The sequence below is a fragment of the Mandrillus leucophaeus genome, unplaced genomic scaffold (genome assembly GCF_000951045.1).
Source record: "Mandrillus leucophaeus isolate KB7577 unplaced genomic scaffold, Mleu.le_1.0 Scaffold65, whole genome shotgun sequence".
Lineage (NCBI taxonomy): Eukaryota > Metazoa > Chordata > Mammalia > Primates > Cercopithecidae > Mandrillus > Mandrillus leucophaeus.
The window spans coordinates 6,963,310-6,974,301 of NW_012107030.1; the positions used below are offsets into that span (position 1 = coordinate 6,963,310).

The 10,992-nt window shown below is 43.7% G+C and overlaps 1 protein-coding gene across 2 annotated transcripts in view; it reads left to right on the forward strand.

The window, feature by feature from the left end:
- The window catches only part of GFRA1 (GDNF family receptor alpha 1), a 220,692-nt gene extending 209,958 nt beyond the window's left edge, over positions 1-10,734 (forward strand). For both annotated transcript variants that reach the window (XM_012001135.1, XM_012001134.1), the window contains 2 exons: positions 7,352-7,405; positions 8,559-10,734. In XM_012001135.1, the coding sequence (XP_011856525.1) occupies positions 7,352-7,405; positions 8,559-8,711 (207 nt within the window). In that variant the 3' untranslated portion in view covers positions 8,712-10,734. The remainder of the gene's footprint in view (positions 1-7,351; positions 7,406-8,558) is intronic.
- The last annotated feature ends 258 nt before the right edge of the window (positions 10,735-10,992 follow it).

Consider the following 10,992-nt stretch of genomic DNA (forward strand, 5'->3'; position numbering starts at 1 on the left):
CTAAGAGAAACTTGAATTTTGAAAGGACTTCCATCTAGAGTATCACATTAGGTTTTTGCAACCCTGTGATTTAGACAGTCAGGCAGGAATGATTGTATTCATCGGTGCTGAAACAGAAGATAGGCCTCGGAACCTTGTAGTCAGTGCTTTTTTTTTTTTTTTTTTTTTTTTTTGAGATGAGTCTTTCTCTGTCACCCAAGCTGGAGTGCAGTGGTGCGATCTCGACTCACTGCAACCTGCACCTCCTGGAGTCAAGCAATTCTCCTGCCTCAGCCTCCTAAGTAGCTGGGATTACAGGTGCACGCCACCATGCCCAGCTAATTTTTTATATTTTTAGTAGAGATATATTTTTAGTAGAGATAGGTTTTCACCATGCTGGCCAGGCTGGTCTCGAACTCCTGACATCATGATCCACCCGCCTCGGCCTTCCAAAGTGCTGGGATTACAGGCGTGAACCACCATGCCTGGCCAGCCTGTGCTCTTTTGACCATACCATATCAATCAAGCCAGTACCAGGAGCAACTTCTAAATTGTAGCAGAAGTTCTCTTAACTGACACTCATTTAGCCAGCTCACCATAGAAGCCAACCTGCTCCTTCCCCTGCAAACATACTGGCTACTGCACAAGACTCACTGCATGGACCACACTAGCAGGCTTCGCTTCTTCTGCCCACAAGTGCCCCTCACTCTCTCCAGTTGGGATGCAGGCTTAACAAGCATCAACTGTATTTGTTCTTATGCCCTTTTGTGCTGGTTGTAGTTGGTATTTTTGCTTACATCATTTGCGAAATACTACATAAATCACTGAAATAGGAGCCCAAAAAAAGGGTAATCGCTTCAATGCACACTAAGTTGAATATATCTGAAAAGGCAAATTCCTTAAAAAAAAAAAATTAAAAAAAAAGCCTTTGGATTAGGTGTGGGTGAGATGACTATAAAGGACTGAGTGCAATTATAAAAACACAGGAATATTGTGTACTGAGATTCTTCTGCGAGTGTCAAAAGTCACTCCTGTTTTAAGGAAACTGCAACCGGGAACTGTAGACCAGGAATTATAGACATGGCTTATGCAAAACATTAACCAGGGAACTCCAATCAATAGACTCTTTAAAAAAAAAAAATAGAATAAAGGTGGTCCTGGTCGCATAATCCAAAAATCAGTAAAGGAATGATATTTAGATGTTAAAGTTTCATATAGATACACCATTTCTAAGTGATTTTATTCTTTCATTTAATTTCCCAATTGACCACCTAGGGGCCCAGTCCCCAATCAGGTCAAAGAAGAGGGTTTCTGATCTAGGCTTGGCACTAAGCTCAAACTAAATTGCACAGTTCAACTCTGACTGTCCCATTGGTGCCAGGAATCTAAGACATTTGCCACTAGAGCCTGTCTGTCAGCTTCAAGGCTAGGATCCCCACACCCAAACACACACATCTGGAATCTGGCTTTTTTTCAACTCGCTATGCACCCTTTATTGGAGGCTTCACCTAAACGTAGCCCAACCTGTCTGAGCTATGCCTCCTCTGAGTACAAAAGTATGACTGCAGATCCCTCATCCTGTGACTCGACCTGCCCAGACTAACGAAACTTGGCACCCCTGAGCCTTCCTGAAACTTGTGCTGAGTGAAATATCTTTACAAGGCCTTCTAAGAGCTTAATGTAATGAAAGCCTCTGGCTGAGGTTCAGGCGACACAGAGACAAAGCATCTTCGGGGGGAGCAGGTAGAAGAGACCAGACAGTCCCAGGCTCAGTGGTAGAAGAGCCACCCAGGGCTACTCCAGCCCCTTCTCAGAAGCACGCTTGCCCAAACTCATCCTGGCTGCCCTCACAGCCCCTGGTTTTCTTCCTGGCCTGGGCCAGGGTCCGTGGGGCTTGGCAGAATTCAACTTGGAAGAAATGAATCCCTTCCTTGCTGAGCTCAGGCTCTGGAAGAAAAACACCCAAGCCCACAGGCTCAGAGCAGGCTTTATTTATGTGTCCACTTGTTTTACGCAGCTGACTTTACTGGACATTATTCAGACCAGTGGTTGCAAGTGATCGTTTACCAAGTTTGTAGGAAAAGCAAACCTCCAGGAAGGTGAGTTTCAAAATAGACAGTGCCAGACGTTTTAGAAAGGCTGGCCAACTGCCTGGGACCAGACCAGCAATAAAACTTCTCCCAGCAATCCCAGACATCAATAGGCAAAATCCAAAAGCCAAAAAAAAAAAGGCTCCAGACCACTGTTGGGCCACCATTACTTAGCTTGGATTCACTGGCAAGGAGCTTCTTTTTTGTGTCTTCTTTGTACATACAGAAATTAATTTGGGCAAGTTGGTATCAGGTACACAATAGAATTGTTATATAGTATTACCTATTGAAGTCTATAAGCAGGTGAGTCTATCTGACTAAAATACAATGTGAATGATGCTTACTTGGTAGCCGGTTCCTCTGCTCAGTTAACCTCAATTAAGTACATACTCTTCTTTCCATGGCTTGTCTTACAAGGGAGCATAAACTATGTAGACTTAAACTGAGAAATGGCTGTGAGCTCTGGACTTCTGCTTCTGGACTGTTGTGTGAAAAACTCATACAGTGGTTTTCCCTAGCAAAGGTCCAGGTTGTGCTGCAGAAGAGACTCGTATGCTAATAAACGGGTATTGACAAGTATGATAGATGCAGCTAGGTACTTAGTGAGTGCTGGAGAGCAAAGTTGATTGCATTTTACAGTCTGTGTATTTCTCTGTTTATTGCTTGTATTCTGTCATTAAGCAAACAGGTTCCCAATATAGCAAATCTCTCTAATCAGTAATGCAAGGAAGAAAAGAACCAGAGCATCATTAATTATGACTATCTGGCTGCAGACTGGACAGTCTGTTGCTATTGGATTGGGCAACTTCCCCTGGTTTTATTTTCTGGAGGTAGAGCAGAAACTGGCTTTTCTTATGCGTGGAGGAGAACAGAGAAATGTTCCATGCCCTGCTGGCTGACAGCTGCCTAAAATCTGGAGATTAAACACTGGCTTCTCTACAGAAATGGAGTCCTGGGGCAGCAAAGGCCAGGCTCCGGGCGAGTGCGCTTTTAAGCCTCCAATTCCATAATCAGAGTGAGCATGCTGCTCACAAGCCTGACCTGTCCCCAGAGCTTGGGGAGAGCCTGCTGTGGGCAGAACCTGCGTGGGGACTGGACTGAGAGCTATAAATGATGTGTGCATCTCTGCGTTCTGCACAGGAAAGCTGCTGGCACCACGGCAGGCTTTCCAAATGCTAATCACTGGGGTAAAAAGCAGGAGAGGCACTGCTCTGACTCCAGGTAACAGAGGTTAACAGCATCTAATGCATTTATTAACCCTCTGGTGCCAGGGACTGGCGAGGTCTGGCCCCCCACAATTACAGTGCCCTGGAAATTCATTTATGCGACGTGCCTGGACTTGGGGATTACCACCAGTGACACTTTTATAATATGAGAGCAACGGCTGCTGGAGAGACAAGGCTTTACGTGCCTAAGGAATAGGTTTCCCTGGTTTTCCAGAATGTAGGGAAGGTGCTTGGTTTGGGGACAGGCTTCTCTAGTATGATTTTCATCTTCCCATTCTCAAGATGAAAACCTCAAGGTGTGCTATATTTCGGTGGTGGTGTTTTCCCCAACTCAGAGTCAGGCAGCTTCCCCTAAACCTTATAGCTATAAATTAGAGTTAAGAAACACCCTTTCTTAAAAAGGATTAAATAATTCATTTTTCAACATACTGTAAGAATAGTTCAAATTGATTTTTTGAAAAATGAAATGCATCTTCTCTTCTTCATCTCTTGTTAAAAGGCATATCGTGTTAAAACCACAAACTGCAAGGCATGGTGTCTGCATAGGTACCGGCTGGCTGAGCTCTTTGTCGGCTCTCTGCATTTCTCATAATCATCAGGGCTGTGAGGCTCACTGAAGGGCCCCTGAACACTGTGCCAGCCCTTCTATTACTGTACCCTTCGTTTTACCAGTGTGTAACTCAGGGATAAAAGGTACGCTTCCAGTTTCTAATTTACCTTATACCTTACAAAGTCTCAGGAGTTTGGGGTTTATTTTTTCCTTGTAATTTTCCTGGGACGTCCCACTTTGCAGCAACTGAAACAGCATTTAAAGTGTGTAAGTACTTTTTTTGTGGTAGTTGAAAGCGGGGGATGCCCTGTAATTTCATCTGTTTGCATTTATCATACCCGACTAGCAAGACAGTGATAGCTTGATGATGTTTTCAGAAATGCTGGGGATAAAAGCCTTTAAAATGTGGAAATAACAGGTTTCTCAGGCTTCCAAAGTGGGTTTTAAGATGCAGATTTTCTTAAGTAGACTCTGGATCTGCAGAGGTAGATTTCTGACCCTCAGTGGTCACAGGAAGTTCACACTGCATACAGGACTCACAAGCATGCAACTAGCCAGAAGTTCACAGGTCTGCATCCCAGGCTGTGACCCTCTCTCAGCAGCAGGCCCACTGTGAGAGGTCCTGAACTCTCAGCCTGTTGTCTGTTGTCGACCCCATCCAGCCTAGACAGCCAGCACACTCTGGCCCTCAGCTCATTTGGTGTAAGATTTAAAGAGATCTCAAAACCTATATGCAATCCTTTGATTCTGCTAATCAGACTCACAGAGCTGACAGTGGCCCGTGCCAGGTTTAGATGGAACTCCAGAGCCTCTCTGCTCAGCCTCTGCTGCTGTAGGGCTTTCCTGAGCACCCAGACCGCTCTGTAGGAAGCTTGTTAACACACAATGTAAGCAGAGTCTTTAGAGTCCTGTGTGTGGACTGCTAAGTCTCTAGAGTGCTGAGTGCCTCTGTGGGCTGGAAAGATGTTTAACGAGAGAGAAGGCGTTTTCTCAGAGTATCCCCTGTAGGAATGTGGCTGCACATTCTTACTTGGACTCATCAGTTCCCCCAGTTATGCCAATCGAATGGGCTTCCAGGCAAGATGAGCCTGAGAGGTGCTGCTTCCAGCTTTAGCCAATGGGACTCCACGGAGACAAGGCCAGAAACTGACCTTTTCCTTTATACAGAGGCCAAGGGGGTACCCGCTTTGGGGGAACAGGAACTTAGAGACTGCACAGACTTGGAGCTGATCTAAATGCATTTTCCTGTGTAATTGAAGTTATGCCTGCCATTTCCAGATAGAAGACAAGATCCTCGGAGTTTACACCTGTGCGCGTCTCCCTGGTTGAAAGCTTATAAATTCTGAATGTAGTGTGAAACCCTCCGTGACTAATGAGGGTCAGAAATCTACCTATGCAGGCAGAGTCCACTTAAGAAAACCTGTTAAGATAGAGGCCTTTTCTAGTCCATTGATGAAAGCCCCTTTCTAATCATTTAATAATGGTAGGATTATACTCCTGCAGTATAGCTAATGAGTGTCACAGATTGAGTATACAATGAATAAAACACTGTCTGCTAGTGCTAATCATACCTAACAAAGTAGGAAGGAGGCCTTCCCAGCCCTTGGAACTCTTAGAAGCTACTGTGGTCTAGGACACTGAGGTGCAACTTAGCTGTGACCACAAGCATAGAAAGAACTTGAGAGCACAATGCATCCCAGTCTAGAAATCACGCTGCCTCCCCTGTGCAATTCAGTAAATTTGTTAGTTATGCAAAGGCCCTTAGCAAGGGCTTATGTCTTTTGTAGATTATGGCCTAGAAAAGGCAGAATGTGATGTTTTAGGGCCATTTTGGTGTCTGGGCACAATTCCAAACTTGAACAGAAATAAAACATGTAAAGCACTACACATTACTCTCTGTAGGTGACAATGCAGTGGACCAGATTTGCTATTAATATAGATTAAAAGCAGGCTTTTGAATCAGGTTCAATTCCTCTTCCAATTTCCCCTCTGATCTTCTTATACATAACATTTAGTGACCTTTGAACAGCCCAGGGATTCTTCACAGTGTCTTATTCTTGATGCTTGTTTAAAGGTTTCTATTTCATATTCACAGCTGGCATATGCAAATATAGGTAAAGATTATGATGCCTCCCAAGTAGCATTATGGTCAATAAATTACTCCTTGGGTGAACATGCTATCATTTTAGCTTAGCATGTCTTCCAGGAGTTGCAAAAGTCACAACGGGCAGCCTGCCAGTGCCAGCCACACAGAGCTGGTTGCCCAGGTCCTCCTTGATTCAAGTGTAACGCTTAACCAGGGCTCAGCCCATTGACAAGTAAGCTCTCTGTCTGTCAGTGCCAAATGGCTCCTGTTGCTGGGGATGAGGGAGGAGCATTGTGGGAGTTCTTTGTGTGGATTTTGGGGAGAAACACTGTGATGCAGGAGGTTGCACATTTTCATTTAGGAACTGAAAAGACTGGGTTTGCATCGTGAGTCTGTAAGTAAATTGCTATGCGACCTTGAATTAGTCACTTAACTTCTCTGGGCTGTTTTCCTTTGTGAAATGAGAGGGTTGTACTAGTGTCAGTAGTTTTCACATGCATTTACACTGTCATTGTTTGAGCAATGGGATGTTTCTTATGATGAAATTATCAGGTAGAAGCCCAGTGGAGGGTTGTTCCAGTTAAGGAGAAACAGGGAGCTCAGTGCCTTCACAGCCCAGTCCCCTTGCAACTGCTCGGGAAGCCATTTTCAAATGGCTACATTGAGGATCCGTAATGCTCTGCGTGATTCTCTGAGGATGCCCATCTGAAAGGGTCCCTGCCCTGTGCCTTACCCCCTGATTCTGTGTGATCCTAAACAGTGACTAGTGAGTAGTTTCCTCACTGGAGAGGAGCCCCAAGAACTCAGGGACCAGGTCCTATTTTGTTCATCAGCATATACCCAGCATTGGTAAACAGGTACTCAGTAAGGGTTTGTTGACTGGAGCAACAAATAAACAAATGAACAAACAAACAAGCTCAGGAAGGCCTCTGTCTATATTACTCATAAATGCAGATGTTTATTGCAATACTTTTACCTAGAAGGAGGTATTTCCCAAAAATTAACTTTAAGAAATGAGGGATGACTTCAAAACGTTTTCTTTAGTAACCTAGTCCTGGGCTGCTCCTTCAGGAGCCACTCGGCTTTGAAATGGGGTAAGTCAGAATTGAGATGTGCCACGCCAGACACACCAGATTCTGAACACTTAGTATGGACAAAAAGAATGTAAAGTATCTTATTAATATTGAGTACATTTTGAAGTGGTAATATATTGGGTTAAATAAAATATATTATTAAAATTAACTTCACCTGATATCTCTTTATTACATGGCTACTAGAAAATGTTCAATTATATATGGAGCTCACAGCTGTGTCTCACATATTTATCAGAGAACATTGCCCTAGACAGCTGATTAATGGATCATCAGTAATTACTCTTCTGTATTATGTTTGAGCATTTTTTTTTCTTGTCTCTCTCCAGGCACAGAAGCTAAAATCCAATGTGTCGGGCAATACACACCTCTGTATTTCCAATGTAAGTATGTTTCTTTTGGAGGCTTCCTGCATTTATAGAAACATAGCCTTTGGGCCCCTGGGGCAGGATATCACATAAAGCATTCAAAGACAAGAGTATCCAGTCCACAAGAAATCTAAGCCACCCTCCATGACCATCTGCCCTTTGAGCAAGGTGAAGACTTTAAATTCCAGTTCACAAAGTTGGAAGTAAGCCTGGGACCCGGGATCTTTGTCCCAGGATTAATACAAGTGTTCCAGGGCCCTGAGCCTCTCTGTAATCACAGTCATGTAAAATCATCCAGCACAGAGAAGATACATAGCAAATCTCACTGCTCACCAGATGTTCTCTATCTGTGGTGCCTGTGACCTCCACAGGCCCCCATGGGTAGATGAGAGCAGGTACATTACTCAATCCAGTTTACTGGTGAGGAGACCGATAATTCTGCTGTGTGTGGGCCCTGGTTCCTGGTGTAGGAGGTTGGCATTATGGGATTAAGAAGGTGCTGGGGCTGGAGGATTCTATCCTGAGGAAGGACAGCTGTGCTGGCTGGGAGTCCAGAAGCTGGAGTTCTGGTTTGGTTCGCCCAGCAACGAGCAAGCAAGCGCTTGCTCTCTCCAACTCCTCATCTATAAAATCTGGGATTGAACTGGCTCATGCAGGGAGAGGCTGCTCTGCTTGTCTCCAGTGCTGTCTGTGACCCATCTCTACACAAACTGTCACTTGTTCGGGCAAGTTTCCTGAGATGACTGCTGCCCTCCTTCCCTGATGGGGAGAGACCGTGAGCATTCCTCTTCAGCCGGTGATAGGAGGAGGGTTCCGTGCTGCACAGCTAACAGTTACCTGTGCAACATGGAACCCTGGAGAGAGAGGTAAAGAATGGCAGGGGTACCTGAACTCAGATATCTTCCCCCAAAATGAATTTAATAATCCCTAACGGGAGAGCAAGCAGTAAGCATTGACCAGTTTATCAAAAGTATCTGGTGCTAGTCCAGATTCATGGTTTCTTCCCATAAAACTGCAAGTCAGTGAATTTGAGTCTCAGTGGTAAAATCTTGGTCAGCTTTGGTGAGTGGGTCAGCCAGTGGGGAGCTGGGGGAAGAGAGAGTGTAAAGTATACTGTGGTAGAGAGAAGACATGCAGTGAATGATAATGAAACCATTCTTTCTTACAGGGTAATTATGAAAAAGAAGGTCTCGGTGCTTCCAGCCACATAACCACAAAATCAATGGCTGCTCCTTCAAGCTGCGGTCTGAGCCCACTGCTGGTTCTGGTGGTAACCGCTCTGTCCACCCTATTATCTTTATCTTTAGCAGAAACATCGTAGCTGCATTTAAAAAAATACAATATGGACATGTAAAAAGACAAAAACCAAGTTATCTGTTTCCTGTTCTCTTGTATAGCTGAAATTCCAGTTTTAGGAGCTCAGTTAAGAAACAGTTCCATCCAACTGGAACATTTTTGTTTTTTCTTTCAAGAAAGCTTCTTGTGATCCTTCGGGGCTTCTGTGAAAAACCTGACGCAGTGCTCCATTCCAAACTCAGAAGGCTTTGGGATATGCTGTATTTTAAAGGGACAGTTTGTCAATTGGGCTGTAAAGCAAACTGGGGCTGTGTTTTTGATGATGATGATGATTTTAACAGTTTTACTTCTGGCCTTTCCTAGCTAGAGAAGGAGTTAATATTTCTAAGGTAACTCCCATATCTCATCTAATGACATTGATTTCTAATGATACAAATTTCAACCTGACATTGATGCCAAGCTTTTTTTTGCCACAAAGAAGATTCTTATCAAGAGTGGGCTTTGTGGAAACAGCTGGTACTGATGTTCACCTTTCTATATGTACTAGCATTTTCCATGCTGATGTTTATGTACTGTAAACAGTTCTGCACTCTTGTACAAAAGAAAAAACACCTGTCACATCTAAATATAGTATCTGTCTTTTAGTCAAAATAGAGAGTGGGGAATGAGTGTGCCGAGTCAGTACCTCAATCCCTGAACAGCACTCTTCTAATCCTAAGCCTTACCTGAGTGAGAAGCCCTTTACCTAACAAGAGTCCAATATAGCTGAAACGTCGCTCTAATACTCTTTACACTTATGAGGTTATATGTAGAAAAAATTTTACTACTAAATGATTTCAACTATTGGCTTTCTATATTTTGAAAGTAATGATATTGTCTCATTTTTTTACTGGTTTAATACAAAATACACAGAGCTTGTTTCCCCTCATAAGTAGTGTTCGCTCCAATATGAACTTCACAAATACAGCTCTTCAAAAGCAGACTCTGAGAAGCCTCGTGCTGTAGCAGAAAGTTCTGCATCACATGACCGTGGACAGGCAGGAGGAAACAGAGCAGACAAGCATTGTCTTTTATTGTGTCTTGAAGTGCAAGCATGCATACCTGTGGAGGGAACTGGTGGCTGCTTGTAAATGTTCTGCAGCATCTCATGGCAGCCTTGTCATGATGCAATCCGGCACCTTGGTTTTCAGGTTATCTGACAAAGGCAGCTTTGATTGGGACACATGGGCATGGGCAGGTTGTCCTTTCTTTGGAAGCACATCCATGCTGGGATGCCCAGTTCTTTTCCGAAGGATTGTCCTTACTCCTGACTGCAATGTCTTGGCCACTGTTTGGAGCACTTTGGTCTGAAGGTCATTAAGGATCTGCTTGCATCTTGTTTTATGTCCTCCGTGACATACTGCAGACCATGTTAGAAAAGAAGGAAGGTTTGTGGATCAAGAGGGTTGACATTAGGTCTGGCGAGATGAGTTGGTTGGCACAGATCAGCAGGACAGGACCCTGGTGATAAGGCATCTGGCTTTGCTAACCACATATCATCTTCCATTATTCTCTTTCTTGACTAAGTAGACCCGAAAGTGCACTGTCGAAGTCTGGTTTAGATGGCGAGATTCTGAATCTACAGTGATCAAGTACTGGTGGCCACTTTTCTCCAACATTAAGTAAAGAAGCAGAGATCCCACCTTGATAAATTGCTGGGGAGCACTGACTTTTCCCACCTTGGCAGAGAGATGGAGGAGGAAACCAGGGTGCACATTTCTACAGATCCCCTTTGCCTGCTGGTGTTTGCCTTCTCAGATTAGTCAAATCGCTAGGGGGAAGGGGAAATCTATGAAATCCAAGATAAAGGCATAGTCTTTTAGCTCTATTGGTGTTCAAAGTGCATTTGTGTCCAAATGTTAATCAACACAAATGTACAGTACTCGGTACTGACTTTTTTCAGTTCAAAATGTTTTCAAGGGAAATTCAGCAGACACTCAACTGTATTTAATTAGTGAAAAGTTCTATAAAGACTCTTACTTTGAATAAACACATTAAATGTGTCAAAATATTTGGAATGCCAGTTATCTATGAGTGCATAGCTCTTACAGAGCATATTTTGTTTTCATTAAGTTATCTCTGTGTATCTACACTGGACTAATTGCATAGGGATCTGATTCTATGTGATCCACTGTAGAAAACTATTGATTACTTCTGCAGTAACAGCAGCCCTAATTAGCTTCAGATGACCAAAGAGGAAATGGGAGTTTCAGTGCTAACAAGGGCAGCCTTCATTGAAGAATGCATGGGTAGGCAACATATAAATT